The sequence below is a fragment of the Nipponia nippon genome, unplaced genomic scaffold, assembly GCF_047370975.1.
Source record: "Nipponia nippon isolate SJK-2023a ecotype South Korea unplaced genomic scaffold, ASM4737097v1 scaffold_12, whole genome shotgun sequence".
Taxonomy (NCBI): Eukaryota; Metazoa; Chordata; class Aves; order Pelecaniformes; family Threskiornithidae; genus Nipponia; species Nipponia nippon.
Window position 1 is genome coordinate 6,381,431 of NW_028262313.1, and position 20,915 is coordinate 6,402,345.

A 20,915-nucleotide genomic window follows, 5' to 3' on the forward strand; every position below is an offset into this window, starting at 1 on the left:
GCTTGTTGTTATGGAAATACACTAAAATGGTTAACCTTATTAAGCGTAGTCTAGTTTTCAGTGGCTTTTGAGTGACTGCAGTGGCATCCTCCAAGAAGCTGCTCTCTTCTCGTGCCTGCTCTTCTTCACAGTCTGTCCCAGAGAGCTTCTTTCTCTCAGGAGATCACAAGAGCTAGATCTCTTTTTGTAGCTCCAAGGCCCGCATCGTTCAAAAGGTCAAGGCCAAGTTTCTTTTTTTCCCCTTACAAGCTCGCAGTCTTTGCAGTCCTTCTAGTCGCTGAGGGCTTATCTTCATTGCAGCCAGGAACTGATACCACCCCACAGTGGGCATATCCAAGCCAGCTTTAATCCAAGTGATTCAGACAGCGGCACTGACAGCAGTACCATGGGATTTGAACTCTGTTGCACAGCCAGGGGACTGACTTACCTGTTAGCTAGATGACACTGACGCCCAGACTGTTTCGTCTTCACTGCCATGTGTCCTCAGCTGGCTTGTTGGGTTTCTTAGGCTGTGCCGTCGTGTGCCATGCCCCTTCTTGCTGGAACTCAGCCTTGCTGCAAGCACTTCTGCACAAAAGATGGTTTAGCAGGGAGGTTTATTTTCTTTCTTAGGTCTTCCCAAGTTAAAGTTATCACCTCCGAAGCAGGTTAGTATCTTCAAATCATAATGTAATATATAAAGTGTATGCGTGTTTTTAAAAAGTGTTTAATTGCATTCTGGTTAAGAACACTCGTTAAGTAAGCCAAATAATAAAGCCAAGGTAAAGCTGTAGAGCTTATATGTATAGGCATGTCCACAGAGACAGTGGTTGCTCCTCAGTAGATAACAGCAACGCGTTAGAGGAAGAGGCTCTTTATCAAAATAGCCAGACCACCATCCAGTAAGTTGACAGAGCAGTTTCTGGTGTTGGACATTTTGTAATATGCCTGGCTACTGCATTGCTGCAATAAACACAGAAGACATCAGTGTTTGAAGTGGTACTGTGTTCACATTCTGATTGTGAAATGTAAAATAAGCACCTGCTGTTGTTGTTATTATAATTTTGCATTTTTCTTGGCTATGGATATAACGATGTGGTTTTTTTCCAAGGTGGTCCAGGAGGAAATCCCAATTCCTTCGAGTTTTGTGAAGCTGAGTTATCTCAGCAGTCGAACACCAGGGTATAAAACTTTGCTGCGCATTATTTTGACACACACAACCATCCCTTCCGGAATGACAAAAGTCCATCTGATAGTTGCTGTTGAAGGACGTCTGCTTCAGAAATGGTTTCCTGCTGCAGCCAATTTGGTCTACACGTTTGCCTGGAATAAGACAGATATATATGGACAGAAGGTTTCTGGTCTGGCTGAGGCTATGGGTATGTAGAATCACCTTGATGTAAGCAAAAGCACTCACACACATCAAGCCAGGAAAATACAGCTTATAAATTTTGTTGCTGCACTTACATTCTTTTAAATCAAATGCCTCTTTAGCTAAAGTGACTTGTATGATTTCCTAAGAAAATTTATTTTCTTGTTCTTCCAATGTCATCTTTCTAATTTAATCAATTTGAAAATCCCTTTTTCCCTCGGAGAACGGTTATGTACTAACGGCATTATATTCAGCTGTCTTTGTTTTTGAATGTTACTTTGAATATGACCTTTGGTGTGTCATTGTTTCTGTCATTTTTTGGCTGTGACATTTAAAATGTCATTTCCATTTAGGGTTTACAAAATTCTAACTTTTAGGCATCCTTTCTTACTACATTTCACATCCCCAACAGTTAAAACTTCTTGATTTGTTGTTTAAAGATGTTTATACAAAAATCATCATGTTTCATAGGCTTTCTTTACCAAGCAGCACAAGCAGCTACTCTGAGAATTGCTACAGAAGTGCTATCTGTGCAAATACATTTTATTTAGCCAGCCATGTTTTTTCATTAATTTCATAATTTGGTTTTTAAAATGCTTGCTATTTTTTTAATTGAATTTGGAGTTATGTTGCTTAATGGACTAATCTTATAGATACTTTGCATTAAGATTATTTACCTTACCAGCAAAGCTTAGTATTGTGAATAAGCCCTATTCACTTCCTTCGCAGTTTTGTTTTGCTGTTTAAGTCAGGGGAATTATAGCAGGCTATAAAACAAGAACAGCAAGGGCTGCACGGAGCCATCTACCCTTGCAAGGAATATACCTCATTCCATACAGGAAAATGCTGTTCTGAGGGGCAGCCAGAAGCTCCCTTCAGGACCTGCTGTGTTGTCCATACAGCCAATGTGCCTACAAATGGGCCCGTGCAAAGCCAAAAGGTGCCGTGCAGGCTGTGCAAGCCCTGCAACTCCCAGCGCATCTAGTGCGTGCCTGTGGTCTCGTGTGCTCCCTGCCAGGCAGGCTGGGAGGCAGCTGCGTGGTGAGGCGATGGGAGCAAGGAGGATTATAGCACTTTCCTAGTCATTTCTACTTAGAGAATGATGCAGACGTAGCCACTGGTGTCCACAAAGGGTTACGAGACCAAAATACGGTCTATGATTTACATCAGGCGATGCACATAGGAATACATCAGAAAACAAGGAGCTTATTCTAGGGCTGTGGTCCCACAGTCTGCTTCAACAGATACAACTGCAGGCTGTTGCCAAAAGGGACGTTCCCATGTTCTCTCCTTACCCCTGGGCCACCACTCACACGCATTTGATCGTGAAATGAGCCAGATCAGGAACAAATTCAGCTGAAAACGAAGCCACCAGAAAATAAGTGATAAATTTTCAGCTTCATTAGTTTCCTGTTCTGCTATGAATGCTAGTGCAAAAGCGCAGGGCTTCTCATTCCAGCTGTAGCTCGCACATTACATTGGCCTAAAGTGATCAAAGCTCCACCCTTAGTGCAAGGTGTCCTGAAGTGCTGCATCATCGTATCTGCATCTGATCTACCACATCTGGCCCACATCTGCAGAAGGTTGGACAACTTTTCCAAGGGGTTGGTCAGGTGCTGGTCAGGTGCTAGTACTGACACCAGAGAGGGCTCTGAACGTCCCAGGTATGGCCATGGTGGGGAGCAGGAGTCCCCTTTTTGGCCCCTCTGTCTCGTAAAACCTCCTTGTTAGCCCATTGCAGATATCGATTCCTGCTACTGTTTTGCAGTGAGGGAAGGCATTAATTGGGTTGTTGGCTTCACTTGCACATATTTGTGCAAATCCAGAAATGAAAAAAAAATGCCAGTGTGCCCTTTGGCTCTCCCGTGGGTGATCAGGCAGGCCCAGATTGGTCACGGGTGCCACCTGGGGCTTTCCTCGGCACGGCTACAAGTGCCCTGTGTTCAGAGGCTGTCACTACACGGTAACAGTAACGGGTTTGAGAGGGAACAGTTGAGTATGCCTGTTCCCCTGCATCATTTAAGAGTCTTCTGATGAGCGTGAAGTCTAGTACATATCTGGACCTTAAAACAATTTAAATCAAATATATAACATCTTATGAAATGATACTGTAGTTACAGATTCCCAAATTAGAAGTAGATGAGCGTAATACGTTTAAATATGAATAAAGCTTATGCAATAGTGCTGGATAACAACTTTTAAATTATTTAATTGGTGCTTAATTTTTTTTCTTTTTCTTAAAGCTTAGGTTAATTATGCTTCTTGCAAAATAGGAGCAAAAATCTTTATATTTTAAGTGCTAGCATGCTTTGTTAGATTCCAATAAAGCTTTATTTAATTTGACACACTGTAGTACTCAGGGACCTTTATCTGCATCCATTACATGAATTTTTGTCAAAATAATTTCCTCTGCCAGTATATTACCAATATTTAATACTGCATTCTGTTCAGTTTTCATTTTAATTAAATTAAATTGCAGCAGGTTGAAGTTCTGGAACTCAGGAATATAACCATCTGCTTTTGGTTTTATAAATACTATAAACATCTTTATTTTTCTTCAGGGTTATTGACAGCAATGATCACATAACCAGTTACAGAAAAGAAGACTTTCTGAGCATATTTTCACACACAAGTGGTTCTGTTTAAATTTTTTGGAGAAATGTTTGCTGGTGTTTGTGTAGTCCCCAAGTCCCTAACAAGAGGCTATTTTCTCTTCTCGGAGTAACAACTGAGATGATTGATAAAGTAACATTTTTTGTTCTGAATAAAAAAAACATCAGGTGGATGTTGACACGCAAAACCTTGGTGGTAAAGTCTATGTCCCCTTGTAATTTAACATAGGAAAAGAAAGGATTTTAGTAGAAACCTCAATAAATGCTCCTTTATAACTCCATACATGCTCAGTCTTACTCCTGCAAGCCCTTGCATCCCACACAGCAGCATGAAGTGGTGTGCAAGGACTGACCCTTCTGGGTGTGAACAGAAACCAGCTCTCAGGCAGAATCATCTTAGGTCTTCTCTGTTTATTACTCTGCTTGTTACTTTCGTTGACTTCGTTATATTCGTTGTTCAAAGAAGTAGGATGCTGATAAGTACAAATACTTCAGGAGAGGTTGAAGTAGAGGTTACTGTCCTGTTTAATCGTCTTTTCTTACCTGTATTTTGGCAACAGCCCTTAAACTGTGATACGCTGGCACTACTAACAAATTATTGTTCATTCTTCTAAATAGTTATACGAAAAGAATAGATTTTTGGTAGAGATGATTTTAGTAAATCTTATGAAATCCATTCTGAGACTGCAAAGAACTGTACTTGCTGGCTGTTAGCGTCCAAAAAACATGGTCACTACAGTTCTCCTTCATGCAGTGAAATCTCAGTCACCTCAAAAAAGGGCTATAAATAAATTTGACCAGAAAATAAGACCCCACAATGAGGGTAAGCTGACTGAGATTGTCATTTCACTTCCAAAATTACATTTTGCAAAACCTGCCAGTAACAAAATACTTATTTTTCAAGTGGCACTGCAGTCACTTGGTTGACTTTACAATTGTTACGCTTCGCCTTGATTAGTTTGCACGCAGAACGGTTAATAGGAAATTTTCATGAATGGTACATCAGTACCTCCAGCTAGATGTTTCAGGAGACCCTGCTTTAAGATTACACAGATACTCATTTTTGGAGCATAGACTTCTTTCATAAATATGTGTAAGCATAGATAGAAAGACAGTTGTAGATGTACATGAAGTGAGCGTGTGCCCACGTGTCTCTCACTGATGAGAAGGGACAAAAAGGCAGCTACACACAATAGCTATGACAGCAGGGAACAGTGAACTTTTAAGAAAGGGCCTGATAACCTCGAGAGGGTATTTGGCAGCTCAGCAATATCAGCTGCAGGCAGGGAATAGCAGATGCTTTACAGCGTTAGCTGCAGTCCTGGTAAATGTGCCACTGTGGGTCCATTGGCACAGATTCTCAGATGGTGTAAATTGTCATACCTCCCTTGACCCAGATATCAGCATGGTGCCTTACAGCAGCTGATGAACTGTCCTGTGGGTCTGCAATGGTTCACTGAGCAAGGCTGAGTGACTTTGTACTATCGGTCTTTACTCTTTTCACGTATGCACATCTGACCCAGGTTTGAAGGTGTTAAGTGCATGAATGGAGTAAAGATGCTAACGTGTAGGTGGCAAGCGTGAGGTTGCTTCATAGGAAAAATCTGCCCTTTATCTTCTCTCTCCATTAACAGCTAGAAAATTGCATGTTCGGTTACTGACCCTTGATGGCTCATCCCAGCACAGGACGTGGCTGTTCTGGAAGAAGCTCCATGCCCACAGCTGGGCACTCAGCCCAAGGAGTTACCCAGAAACATTGCTGATGTTAGCCGTAAGAGCTCCTGTACAGAAAAATTGGACAGAGTGGCTGCTGGACCCTCAGACTGAAACCTATAATGTTTGAAACGTACAATATTTACAGTACTTAAGGAGATGCAATTTTTACAAGTCAGAGTTTAGCTGCAAAAACAGGTTCTTTCTGCTAAAATGATGAAGCAGCTCTAAGTGAATTTGCTGGAAGGAACAGCTCTCGGTTTGCCGTAGAACATTTATCTTACAAACACAAATGCTCCCTGCTATAGCTGGTCAAAATATTTTGATTGCATCCAGTAATGGATGGTATTAAAACTATTTATGGTTCAAGTAAATGTACCTAAAGCTGCTACATAGAAAAAGTGAGAAGAAAATATTGAAAATGTCAGAAAACTGTGGGTTTTAATTTTTTTTTTATTTTGTATATTAAAATATTTTCAGAGACGTTTTTATTTTGGAAAGGCTGAACTATCTCAATATTTCCTAGATTAAATTTTGGGATTTGGTGTCAAAATAACATTCTTCCTTTACGAATGAGTTGCACTGAAATCTAAAAAAGTTAACTAGAGGAGATAAATAACTTTTTTTAAAAAAGTTGGTATATTAGAGATACCAAAATTAAATTTTGAAGAGGTTTTTTTGTTTTACTGAAGTAATAAAGGGCAGATATTTTGGTCAGTTTGAGCATCCCCAAAAACCACCATCCTTAGGCAAATCTGAGATTTTCAGCAGGTATTTCGGCCAGCTGCAGAGGTGAGCCATGTGATCTGCAAGCCTGTAAAGATAAATGTTTAATTCTAGAAATTTTCAGCTTGGCAATCCATTTCTGCCTAACTATAGTTTTTACAATTAGCAAACAAATTAAAACCAGTTTGTTTTAACATGTTGGGGTTTTTTTTCCTATTTAAGCTGTTAGTCAGGTAATTAGCAGAAATGCAATAAGCAGTCAAGTCAGGAGTCACTGGAGGAGATTCAGACTCTTAAGAAATCCATAACTGATACAACAGAAAATTTTCTGCTTTGACACAGTAGTAACTATAGCTGTAATAACGTACTAATCTCTTAAAACCCTTTTTAAAAAAAATACCATTCGACAATAGCAATCCGGCAGAGGAAAATTAGTGGCATCATTACTTGACAGATGAATATCAAAACCTGGAATGAAAAATTACGTAGTAGTTCACAGAGGAAAAGGTAGACTGATAGATCTTTAATTATTTGTTTGCAGTGTCGGTGGGATATGAATATGAAACATGTCCTGATTTTATTCTGTGGGAGAAGAGAACAGTAATCCTTCAAGGCTTTGAAATGGATGCTTCAAATCTGGGAGGCTGGTCTATAAACAAACACCATGTATTAAATCCACAAAGCGGTAAGTCCTTCCTTTATTAACTGGCCGTGCAGAAGAAGAATACAAATTTTAAAGGAATTAATTGTTCAGATTTTAAGCATTACACTTCCTAATGTGTAATCCTCCTTGTTTGAATGTGCACCCTCATTTAGAGAGAACTGAACTGTAAATGCCACCTGAAAGGATACTTTTAATGTTCTGGTTCCCAGGCGTTAAACACTAATATCACTAACTCTTGTGATCACTTATACATTGTGGTTATTTGGATGGAAAAAGGGCGTGCTAATTTAGGTTCATTCTCACACTGTTGGTATAGAAGTACCACCTTTTAGGTGAGTTTATAGTGTGTTATATTCTCAGTGAAGTGCCTACACCTGTAATTCATCCTAACATCAGTTAGTAGCATCACAGCAGCAGGGAGACAAACCGTGCAGGAAAACAGACCGGCTGAGCAAGAGGTGGCACTTCCAAAGCCACCCTCCCAGGCCGGTATGCAGAAGCTTTTGTGGCTGCCCACTCTGTGGAGTTACTCTTCAGGACGAGCAATCCAGCACCTTTCGAAGCATTAGAAAAAAAAAAAAAAAAAACACAAAAAAAAAAAACCCTGTAAATGCTTTTGGTGTCATAACATTAACCCTGCATAGCGATTCTTCAAGCATGGAGACTTGACTCTGTTTTTCTCATTGCTTTTGTTTTGTTCCTGGGGGTTTTCTTTTCCTTCCTTAACATCTATAATCAGGAATTAGTGAGATTATTAAAACAATACTTGTAGATAAATTATGGTAACTAGAAAAATATGGTTTTGCCAATAGAGAGATATCTTACTGTCCGGGGAAGGAGAAACTTGGGGTGAGATTTCAGCACCTGTACATCAGCAGAGTATTGGATTCAGTAGCGTTCTCTCAATTTGCTCCGGCTGAGAGTCTGTCCACTAAAATCTATTTCCATCTGCAAACTTCTGTTAATGAAGATTCATGCACAGATGTATGGCTGTCAGGTTTTTACAAGTTCTGTTGTTGAATGCGCAGCTACCGTATAAATATTCCAAATACAAAAGGTCAGATTTAGTTTGTAAATTATCTGGATTTCTGTTTTGATTTAAAATAGTTTGACATTTTAAACAGCGGTTCTTTCATACCCTGTCTTATTGGTTTGTATAGATTGTCTCTTTTAAATGCCAGCTATTGACATTTAACACAAAGAGACATCTGACCTCAGTCAGCTCAGCCCCCAACTGTGAGCCCCATAGTCTACTCCTTAGTGCCAATTTACCACTTGCATAGTTTAATTTCAAGACTAAATTGCTGGCAGTAACTCCAATTTATATGACCATCTTCTAACCGCAGTGGTTACTACTATAATTCACCCCATACATAGGCACTAACATGTTCTGAGATTTTGTAAAGTATACAATTATAATCTGAGCCGGGCTACATCATTGCTTTCCTGCACACAGGGTATATGGTGACAAATTGCTTCCTGGCCCCATCTCAGCTGTGTGGCTGAGAACGCCAGAGAGCACGGACCTGTCAGCCATGCGCCACCGCCTCTGAAATCACCTGGGCTGTGCCCGCTACCCCAACCCAATAACAAGGATGGGGGAATGTGCAGCTCCTCTACCTGCTCCTCTTCCTCCCATGTTCCCGCCGTGCTGGGCAGGATCAAGGCTGTAGTCAGGGGGAAGCTGCTAAACATCTTTATCCATTACTTACAAAGACACAGTCTGGGGAGGGGAGGGTGTAAGCATGTCTGGCTTGAAATCAGTGGGTCTCTTCTGTTTATAGTTTGGATGTGAGAGCATCTCCAGTGAGGATGACAAAGCCCAGCCAGAGCTCAGGGATGTCTCAGATGTTCCTTGTGATTATAATGGGCTTTAAGCATGCACACCTGGCTCGTAGATAGCAACTAGAGAAGCCGTTACGAGCAGAAATACAATTACCATACCGTAGCTAGCGCACACCTAACAGAGCAGCCTGTAGGCTTGTATTAAAGCCGCAAAACCAAATGATGAACTGTGTTAACCAAAAGGATAAAAATAACAAGCGTGCTTCTGGTTTTATCTAGAAACTAGTGAACTGCTATTCCATTTCAGATATATAAAATGTACTTTAAATAGGGACAAGAATGTGATTCAAACTTAGAATTACCCATTTCAGACATCTCCATGCCACCATGAGTGAAACAAAAAGCATGAGTAGCCTTCTCGAGTATGAATATATAGAGATTTTTCACTTAATGAAAGCATTCCCTCTGTACGTATGAGGAGCTGCTCTTTTTAGAAGCATGAAACTTGCATCTATTTTTGAAACACTGTCACTGGATTAACTACAGAAATAGCATTAGAATACAACATAAATGTCTTTCTAAAAATTCTCTGTTGGAAATTACAATTTTGTTTTCAAACTAAAACTAGAAGCACTTTGCTTGATTAGTTAACTAGTCCTGAAGAGCTTATATCTGACTTCGGCCACTAAGCCTTGTCTTCCAGCAGGTCTGCTGCCGTGCCCAGTGTTCCCACGCAGAGACAGGGTGCATATGCTTACCTCCCTCCCCATAAAGGCTATTCATTTTAGAGATGTTACCAAATAAACTAAGTACAACAGAAAAGTTGTAAAAATAATTAGATGCAATTTTACAGAATTGCACTTCATAGCACAGTCTAAGCTGTGGAGGTACAAGTATTAACACGCAGAAACCATAGCAAGTAAAAAGTGTGTTCTGTTGCCTGATGCAATTATCTTTAAAAAAAGAAAGAAAGAAAGAAAGCTGTCCAATTCCAGCAGCATAGATGTGAAATAACATATTGTTCCAGCGTGGCTGTCACTGGAAACTCAAGCTTTTTAAATGTATACAGTTTTGCATCAATACAGCTGTTAGGTTAACAAAGGCTCACATCTTGTTCCCAGCTATACTAAACCCTTCTTTTCCCACTATTTTTTTCCCCTCCAGTTTAGAGGTTCGATGACTCCTAATTTGTGACATGATTAGAGTTTAATGTTTTCTAACACAAAGGTGTTGGTCAGTTTGGAAGATCTTCAGGGCATTTCTCATAATCAAGAAGAGAACACATACCATAAATACTAGTTCCTGTATAGAGTCCTTTTAAAGACACCTCTATCTCATGAATACGAATGAATGTGCTATTAACCGATTTTTCAGAGTATTCTTTGAATTAGATTTTTCTTCTGATGGGCAAGTGTATTGATTCCATTTTTATTTATCTGGGGGAAGGAGGAATAATTTTACGGAGACTTTATGCTTTACGGTAATTTCGGCCCCAGTGCAACACAGCACCGACTAAAATTAAAGCAGCAGCTCGGAAGTCTGAAATTAAGCACATGCTTACATTTATTGACAGCAAAACATATTCTCCAGAGCCCTAATTATTTACTGGCATTTGTATGAGGCCGTTGAAAGATTACCTTTACATTGTTAATTTCAGACAAAGGGCAGCATCTTCATTTACTAGTATTTTTATCCGGTGCGTAAGGGAGGATATTGCCATTAATTTTACTGGCCTATTTCCAAGATGATTTTTTTAAGCCAACATTCAAACAAATATATGTATTCTGTCCTCTATTGTTCAGAATTTTTTTTTTTAAATATAATTCCCTTCAAAATAGCTATGGCAAGACTCAGTAATTTCCAAGGAGAATTTTAGCTTCAGACTTACCTGAAGGCCACAAAAGAGTACGTTAACAAAAGTTGGTAGAGACAGTGGGTAAATACACTTGCCGTACTTTGGGAAAACTCGGGACATGTCTCGACACGTTCTTCCTGCAATATCTAGAATATGCTCATTTCCCAGTGTGAGAGTCCTCCAGAAAGTATATTCCCTTGTGTTTATTCCTTTAATTGTGCCACTTTTCTGAGGAAGTCCTGGGCTTTCCAAAGGAAATAAGAGATTCTGGACTGTGGTCTGAGAGAATGCCTGTCTTCCATTCAGAAATAGCCAAAATCTTACAATAACATGTCATTTTAAAGGTACTTCTTAACTGTATTACCACATTGTTATTTAAAATAAACACTACAGCTATCAGCTTGGTAAAATACACGTTTGTACTGGTTCTGGTATCACCAGTTGGGATAGTAATCGGGAAGACTTTCAACAACATACACTGCAGAGCAGTGCTAAAATACTGACGCACTGCAAAGTTGTTTTAAACTTTATGGCAGAGCTTAATATATTCTTGCTGGTAAGAAATTCACTTGTGCCTCAGAATTGCTCCTTGACTCTTAACTTGGCTTTGCTGCACTTGACACCATTTTTATATACCATGAAGGACTTGCATTTAAATTTGAATATTGATTTTGTACTGCCACTCAGTGCTCTTTCGTGAAAAAAGCATGGTAGTCCTGCTATTAATCTCCTTTAATTAAATATTCAAACTGCCTAAGAAATTCCTCTGCCACCTAATAAAAATTTATGAATAAAATGAATATTAAAGTAGTAATCCCCAAGAAATCAGATAGCACTGCAATTAACAGTCAATTTGTTAGAGCATTAACCAACCATGAGTTCTCCTCATGATGTTGGCTTTTAAAATAGCCACTAACCACTAATCGACAAAATGGTGATGGTGAAGCTTGGGACTGAACAAAATTGGAAGAGATTAGCGAAACCCTGTGACAGTTTTTAAAAGATCCAATGTTTGTTGCTGGTTTGGTAATCTGATTTTTCTCGAGGACTGCATAATCCAAAACTGCGGCATAGTTTAAATGCTATACAATTGCTTTTTTTGTTTCTGTTTTCTGCCCTCCCCGTTCCCTTAGGAATTGTACACAAAGGAAACGGTGAAAACATGTTCATTTCCCAGCAGCCGCCAGTCATCTCAACCGTGATGGGCAACGGACACCAGAGGAGTGTCTCTTGCTCCAACTGCAACGGTCTTGCACTCAACAGCAAACTCTTTGCCCCGGTTGCTCTTGCTTCTGGGCCCGATGGTAGCGTGTATGTTGGTGACTTCAATTTTGTCAGACGGATCTTTCCCTCTGGAAACTCGATTGGCATATTAGAATTAAGGTAAAAAAATAATTAGCTTTCTCTGACTGGTGTTCATTATCCTGGCTGTGATATGCCTATGAAAGCTACAGTGAGCCTTTTTTCACTTGTGACTTAAAGAAGCAGCCACATTTAATTGCCTCGTGAGCATATGTCTCATTGACTGTCAAACAAACTCATCAGAAAACTTATGCTTACTTTAAAGTCATCAGTTAAAAAGGGCACCTTAAGTGGCCTTTAGAGCAGGTTTCATGTCATGAATTTCTACAAAGTGCAGAATTAATAGAGCTAATTTTTGTTCCTGTGAGGTTTTTCATACATTTTCTCAAAAAAGTTAAGATATTCCACAAAGTGTATTGTTGAAGAAAACCCCATGATTCAATACCAAATATGTGCAGTATCATGTCAGGTCACAGCATTATGGCTGAAGATAGACTTACCACGTTTAAAATGAATACAATTAAATTGTTCCTCATCTGTAACAGAGGATATGACTGTGTTTAAGCAGACAAGAGCAAAGCTGGCATTGCAGACTGACATGTCACAGGCTGGACCTGTGCCACCATTAACGACTCCCGCGTAATTATGATTCCAGCTTCCCATTCCCTTTCAGGGCCAGAGCGGAAGGCAGGAAAGACTTTGGACACTGGTACACTAAATTTCTCTTACTTAACACCCATGAATCTCCAACTAGCTAGCATTGCTGGCGATGATGATGTGTGCTCATTGTTCAGAATTGACTTGACAATGTGCAGGCGGTGGAAAGGAAGCGGTTTGAGAGAAAGAAATAATACCGAGGAACAGGATAAACAATGGTTTGTTATTGGGATACAGCTTTGTGAGCAGTCAGGCAAAGAATGCAGTTTTGTTGAGGACTAACAGTTCTTGTCTTTTTCTTTTTTTTAAACCTGAACTTGCCTGTCTTACTAGGAACAGAGACACAAGACACAGGTAAGCAAATCACAGTAATATGTGAACCATGTTCGAGGAAAGAGTCTTACAAAAGTCCTTTGAGAAGTCTGGTTACAGACAAACACTCTGAATTTAATAAATATAAGTGTTAATCAAATTCACTATTGTTTATAATAAAGAAGGTTTGATTTGTTCCCTCTGAAGGGATCAAGTCTCCCTCTAAAAATCAGCAAGCAGAGATGGAGAGGTTTAAACCCAAAAGCTGTGAATGCATTTCATAGCTGTCATATTCATTTCACGTGATGTGTGAATGATCATAGATAGAACCAGCCAAGGAAACTGGAGTTTTAGCAACAAAGAAATAATAAATAAAGGCTTCAGAGTCACACAAGAGGACTGTGCTTTAGTGGTTCTAGGATACTATGAACTTTAAAATCTGCCACAGAGAGCGCACAGCAGGCCCCAGAGCTGAGGACGCCGTGTCACAGCTCAGTCCTTGCTTCTCCAGCTAAAGCAAAAGTAAGTGGCATCCCCCCTTTCCAGGTAGCATTTTGGCATTGCAATGTAAGGATTTCTTTAAAAGAATGAACGATGTACGTTAGGCTTCTGCGACAGACAGTGAGGGAGTTGGTTATAACAATCCAGCTGCAGAAATGACATTGCAGGCTAGAAAGAGATAGCAAGGCACCAAGGCACCCTGTCCTTAGAAGCAAACTTCCTAGCATTTCAGTACTTAAATGAGATAAATAAACCAGCACTGGTACAACCCAAGCTGATAACTTCTTGGCATAGTAGGAAGCGGACTGTGCACTGAACGTGTGTTTGCAGGATGAATGGTTGGAATTACTGGCTTTAGCCACAAGAATGCTGTTGAATACTATAGATTATTTGCCAGCCTGCTTACAGACGATGTCACATCTCTCATATTTTACAATGAAAACTTAAAAAGAAAGAATAATTCCCAGTTGGTAAATGCAAGGTTCCATTTTTTAACTGAAGGATTGTTTCCATTTGCCTTCATGCTAAACTGACCAGTATCTTTATAAACTAAAGCAGCAAATTGAACTTATTAACTCTGTAATGCATTCAGAATATGAATCAGGTTTTAAATTCACAGGTTTATTTTGTAAAGTAGAATTTTTTTAATACCTGCTCACTAGTACTAGTTTCTTGAGGTGAACTTAAACCTTAATTAAATCAACTTGTGATGATACTCAAGTACTACTAATTACAAGAATAATTGCCGCTGTCAGTGTTCTGTCCAAGTGAAATCTGTGGAAAATTGGAGGAAATCACTTGAAGTCAATGTCGTCTTTGAGGTTATGGGGGAGCACTCAGCAGTCCCGCTGTATGCCAGCCTCTTGAGGCTGTAAAGGCCATAGGCATGGCGGAAATTTCTAGGATGCTCAAAGAAACGTGTGGAAGCAACTTAAAGGTGTCAGAGGCTCATGACAGTCCAAGCAGGAAAAGACTTAAAATCCAGTTCCTCAACACAACTTCTGGTCTCCAAAAGAGCAGGGAAAAAGGGTTCTTTTTACCAGGACAAAGAAAATACTGTGGAAAAAGGGATAGAGTTTGGAGGCCAGTAAACAGAGAAGGCCACTGATCTTATTTTTGACTGGTTAAAAACAACTTATCCCATTTGTTTTTCTTGTCAAGATTTTAATAAGAAATAACAAAGCTGTTTAATGACTGGTAAAAATGGAAACTAGGCTTTGAGGTTACAGGGAAGAATTTTGCTACAGGATAGTAATAACTCGTTCTGGAAAGATTCATTGTAAATCCTAGTCTACTTGATATAGTTTTTAATAGGATAATTTAAATAAACTCAGATTTAGATTTGATTGCAAACTTCTGCAATGATAGCGAGTATTTGATTTTGTTCCATTTTTTACTAATACTCTTTAAATTTAAACATTTTAGTATGCAAGGCTTTAAGCGTAAACATCAAGAGTTTTCTAACAGCCGGTCTATTAAATGTAATGACAAGGATGACAGAAAACGTGTCTACAAGGAGAGTATATAATGACCCCTGGTTCTCTGCAATTTCTGCATGATGAACAATATGTTTATTTAACATCTAGAATTCTCCTTGCAATTTTTTCCACAGAAGTATTTCATTAAAAAGTCATCTTTTGGCTGGCCGGTCTCTTCTGAGCTCACTCCAGAGAGCACAAATGATTCTTAATGTTTTCAACAAACAAAATTTTATAATACTGGTGATACATAATTCGGCATTAATTGCTTTTAGCTCATCCTCTTACTCACATTTCATCATACCACTGTCTTCTATTCCCTGTGTTTCCTTGGGCTGGGTTTCACATCTGTTCCCCAATTGTGGTAGTCTCTTTCCTTATATTTCCCCCTTCTGCCTTTTATAGATGTTTATGACTAAGGTCAGCTTTAAGCTAGCCTAGCTTGGGGCCCAGTCCTCAGAGATGCTGAGTACTTTCTGTCTGGTTTTGGATGGAGAATGAGAACTGAGAGAAATAGGCCCAAGCTCTATCACATTTATCATGGTACAGCATTAGCCTTATCACTTATAAATGGAAATAAGATTTCAGCTGATCGTCTGTTAGAAGTTTCTTTTCTCAGTAGATTGCTAAATTAATAAAAGATATTGGCAAGTAATTTTTACATTGTTTTGCAACATTGCTCAGTAAGGTAGAACTGTCTAATAGATGATTAATACAGCTTAGTTATCTGCCTCAGCCAAGCAAAAACTTCATACTTAAAGAGGCTCCATCAACCAGAAATCAAATCAGTAAAATAAAGTCAGTATCATCTCAGACATTACATATCTGTCCTGGAGCTTCTGCCAGTTCTTCAGTTCTGTTTTATCTAGCTTCTTGCTTTCCTGGCTTGTTGTGGCATGAAAACCCGGCCCTGCAGAAGGAGCTGTACGCCGAGCATTGTCAAACCCACCACAAACAAAACTAGCAAAGTTGAGAGGAGTAACTCGTTTCCTAACTTTGTTGCAGCATCTTAAGTGTTAGTTAGTTGTACCAATGTTAATAAGATGTCTCTCTAAGGGGAAAAAAAAAAAAAAAATAGAGATTTCACAATCTTTTTAATCTGCAGAGCGGATAGGAAAGCCCCATGTGGAGTTACAGGGGATGCGAGCAGTGTCTTGCCCAGCCGCCTGTCAGAAATCTCCTCCCTCCAGGGAAACATGGCAGCGGTAGAAATACTGTCTGAGCACCAAAACACTCTGCCAGGCATTGGCCACCACTCTGCCTGTGCCTGCCTCCCACCATTTCAATAACCAACTGTGTGATTTAAAGCATCTACACCTATCTGGATTTTGATTTTATTTTATAATCAGCACTAAACTGCAGTCTCACCAGGCTCAGGACACTGGCGTGGTGTGCCATGTGCTTAGACAATTTCCTCAAACTGGAAATTAACTTTACAGTCAAAAAGAAACAAGAAGTCTTACTGGTTAATAGGATGCAGCCCAGTTCTCTGATTAGAATTTATGATCCTCACCATTTAATTAACATATGTAAATATTTTTAAATAACATTTTATAATCTCCGTAAGGCACTTCAGTGCATGAATTATGGTGCATTAATTCATGCCTAGTTGCACTGACAGTACTTGGCCTTCTGCCTTGCTCCTGACAATACAGTCGGCATGAATTAAGGCACCATATTTCACACCTTCGTATTTCCTAAGGTTTAGAAACAGATAAAAATAACCAAGAGTGGGTATTTGTGCCCATGAAGAACAGTCTGTGATTCACTTTGCTGCAAGTCGTAGATTTGTTTTCAGTGCCAAGAGTACTAGGACTTAGCAGGTATAGAAAAATTACCTTCCTTTTGATAGTAATAATTATAACTAAGCTGAAGTCACACCAGTTAGCTTTGTATAAAGCTTTGGGTGGCTTGGTACTAACGGACAGACTAACTCCACCAATACCACTCTGCATAAGCTGGCTACCTGGTACGTAGCTGGCTGGTCAGGCTCTGCAGCTGCTGCTGGTTCCTTCCTTCTCAGCAGTGCTGCTTGCGTGAGCTACGTTAAAGCTGGTCTCACTTATACCTCCGTCATCTCCAAATCATTGAACAGATGTCCTCAGAAGTGTTATGCTACCATGAACAGAGATTAAAAAGAAAAACAGTTTAACTCTGATGCTCCTCTCTTTTGTTTTAGTACAAGCCCTGCACATAAATATTACTTGGCTGTTGATCCAGTGTCAGAATCCCTTTACTTGTCAGATACCAACACCAGAAAAGTCTACAAAGCAAAATCTCTCATTGAAACAAAGGATCTGGCCAAAAACGCAGACGTGGTGGCAGGAACAGGTGATCAGTGCCTTCCGTTTGACCAGAGTCACTGTGGAGATGGTGGAAAGGCATCCGAGGCATCTCTGAACAGTCCAAGAGGTAAGAAAAGAGCTTATCTGAAGTACTTGGTGTTGGTCATCTGTCATTTCCTTCCATTATTTAGAAACTCAGATGCAACTGGATGTACAAAAATGGGTCTGAGGTGATGATTTAACCAACTATAAGCCAAATCATTTCATAAAGCTCACTCATGGTTTTAATACACCCAGTCCTTTATGAGGGAGTAGCATGAGTAGCAGGCTCCAGCTAGCATCCTCTGAAATACTCTTCCCTCGTGTGGCAACACTTCTCTTTTGTTACCTTTCTATTGCAAGGTGGCAGCATTTAATTATATTTAACTTTTAAGCAAATAATATGGTTGCAAAGTCAAATTTTATATTTTATGCATTCAGGTGATTCTTGTAACGTTAATGGAGCTTACTCAGACACTTTAAGTCAAGGCCGTTCAAATCAGACAGCCAGCAAAATCGAGTTTATTTGGAACTCCGGTTTGTCTTTCCTCATTAAATGCACTTTGCAAAATATGAGCATCTCACCTACTGCACGCGAAGTAAGCATTGTGCTGCAGCCTCCCTGTCAGAGCACATCCTGTGTTGTCACAGGCAAAATGCGCGTGAAGCCTTGAATCCCCACCAGTGCCACAATTAATCCCCTTGCCGTGTGCATTAGAACGGTGATAAAGTCTCTGGATTTGGTGTTCTAAAGCAGCTGATCAACCTCAGCTCCCACCAAAATCCCTGCAACAAAAGGTACTCAAGCAGCTCCTGTGGCAGAGCCCTGAGTGGGCTTTTAGCACACTCCCCCCGTAGCACACCGCTCCCTCCTAATGACTAGCTCTAAGGAAGGGTTTTGATTATTTGTCGTGAGCTAATAAAGGAAGGCTGTATATCAGTAGGAAATTAGAATGTATATCCAGGCAGAAACGTCTCGAAGACAAGCAAATAATCCTGTTTTAAGGCTTAGCAAGAGACACATTGTAAGTGACTTTAACATGTCTTTAATGATATGAGGTAAGTGTGAGGTAAGTACAAATAAATGTTAATCTTCAGGCAGCTAATTAACGTAATGAATCAATTCTAAAATAGTAGAAAACAGGTTTTCAGATCCTTTAGCAGGAAAATGATCAGTGTTTTATTGCTGATTATAATTGATTATATCTAATTACAATACAATTAGTTATTCCATCTTATTTTCTTATTGGGGAAGTATGTTGGTGAAAATTTATAATATGCTATTTACTTTAAAAATACCTATGCACAGCTGGCTTCCTTAACAGAAGATTCTAGTCATAAAGAAACTAAGGGGAATTAAAGTACAATTCACGAGTCCTGGGGCAGCCAGCAAATATTAAAAAATTAACTGTTAGCAGACAATGGCTCATATATTGGCAAATTCAGGTAATGGCTCCCAGCTGCTTTTCATTTATGCATCGACTCTAAATTCCATCAGTTTGAAATTGCCAGATTTGTTATGTTTGGAGTTTTGGATTTTAACCTCAAGGAACTATGGACATTCTTTTTTTGTACAGGGCCTAGCAAAATGCACCATCAACCTGTAGTCACCAACCCAGTATGAACAATTAGCTGTGTATTATCGTAATGGCCTTATAAGCACATGTCCTTGTTTTCCTCTAAACTGTAAGAGGTTGAATAACGTTGGAAAGTAGTAGGAAGCACTTGCCTGGTACCCATAGACCTATTATTTATTAAGAAACCTAGAAGTCTCACATACTTAAATACAGTTTTAGAGATTCTTTTGGATCACTTATTTTGCTTGTTATTGGAATAATTGTCAAGTCAGAAGATGTCACATTTCTACTGAAATAACGTTCAAACAGTATACACAAAAGTATTTTTTTCTAGGAGGCAGGAAACACTGACAAAAATTTTGGTAAGTCCACAGACTCACCAACATCTTATCCATGTTTAAAAATACCTGAACACAAAGCAACACAATGTTATGTATCTGACCACAGAAATAAATGAATTGCTTCTATTTTCTCACCTCTGAGGTTTTTACAGTGCAAAAATAGGTACCTGACAATGCAGATAAAGACAGAGTAATTGCCAAGAGAATATTAAATATAATCACTTGCATTACTCAATGACCAGACAAGATTAGCATTTATTTTTTAAGCTCATATAGAAAAATTTTTAGCTTTTTTTTTTCCACTTGCCTTCTTATTTTTGTCCTGAGTAGTCCTTTTTTTCCTGTTATAAATGAAAAATAAATTCACCTCTTACTTGGTAGCAAGGTAATGTCTGAGAAAGAACTCCATTTAGTGGCCATCTGACTTTGGTTCATTACAGCTCAAAAGTTGTATTCTTATTTTTGGTACTGGCTGCTTGTGACTCTGAATAAGGGCTTATCTATATGACTCAGTTTAGCCATTTGCAAAATTGATATGAAATACCTACTGTGTACCACTTGTGAAACTTAATCCTGTTTGGTAACATCCTCAGAAGTATGTTAATAAGAGGAAATTCAAATACTGTCTTTTATTTACTTTTCTGAAAGAAAGTTGCTTCAAATGCTGTTTCAACTTTTTTGAGCTCAAAGATTTTTCTAGTTCAGTGGGCATGCGGGTAGGTTTTGGGAGAGACCTAGGTTATTATTTAATGACTAAAGTCTTTCATCAACTTTTACTTCTCATTATCTTTATTTGGCAAGACTGCCTTTGCCTAGTGACCAGGAATTAAATGTCAGACAGGAAAACATCATGAAGTCACACAAATCAATTATGATTTGATCTGCTTTCCACAACTTTTATTTTGCAGGTAACAAACACACGTAGCTTTGTTCAGTCTGTTCCCACTTCTCCGTGAAGGACTAGAGATGGGGCTTAGCGAACATTCATCTTGCACTATTGTATGTTGAGCTGACTTTGAAAGATGCTTTTAAGCATGCATGGGTGATGTAGTTGAAATTTGAACTTCAATATATTATTTTTACTGCAACTTTCTTTAATTCTGTAGAGATCTCAGACTAATGAGTCATGTAATAGATGACCAAGTACTTAAGCAGAATGTGAAATGATACAAGGTGGGGACATAAAATAAGATCTGTGACAAGCTGAACACATTTATTACACAAGATGATATTGAAAATGAAGAAGTAACTACACAAGATATTAATCATTGACTGAATTCCAATCACTTGAACCTTACCAAGTAACAGATTTTAATTTTGGGGTGGGGAATTCTGTTTGGTGGGTTTGGGGATTTTTTTTTTATAAGAAGTATTTATGGCACATCTAGTCACCAACACTATCATTTAAACAATCTGGATTAATATTTATAATAAGGCACTAAGGGATAGCATCCTGATTTTAACTAGATTAGTCATTGAGTATTGGAGCAGTAAGCAGCACTAAAATTAATAGAAATACCTGGAAGTCGTTCTACTTAGCACTGCAAAGCCAATGCCTGCATCAAAGGCATTAAACATTTACCTACCCTGTCCTTCTGAAATCAGTGGGCTTTAGACATGTAAATAGATTTGACTTCCCAAGCTTAATTGACAGAGACAGTGAGAGGCTGAGACAATCAATCAAGTTACTACATTTTTGCTGAGCTACAGTGTCTCC

General features: G+C 39.1%; 1 protein-coding gene across 6 annotated transcripts in view; it reads left to right on the plus strand.

Annotated features, from left to right (window-relative positions):
• TENM1 (teneurin transmembrane protein 1) overlaps positions 1-20,915 on the plus strand; it is a 634,570-nt gene that overhangs the window by 556,582 nt on the left and 57,073 nt on the right. For all 6 annotated transcript variants that reach the window (XM_087748549.1, XM_087748548.1, XM_087748550.1 and 3 more), the window contains 5 exons: positions 1,091-1,358; positions 6,944-7,087; positions 11,840-12,089; positions 12,999-13,019; positions 17,136-17,368. In XM_087748549.1, coding sequence (XP_087604675.1) covers positions 1,091-1,358; positions 6,944-7,087; positions 11,840-12,089; positions 12,999-13,019; positions 17,136-17,368 — 916 coding nt within the window. The remainder of the gene's footprint in view (positions 1-1,090; positions 1,359-6,943; positions 7,088-11,839; positions 12,090-12,998; positions 13,020-17,135; positions 17,369-20,915) is intronic.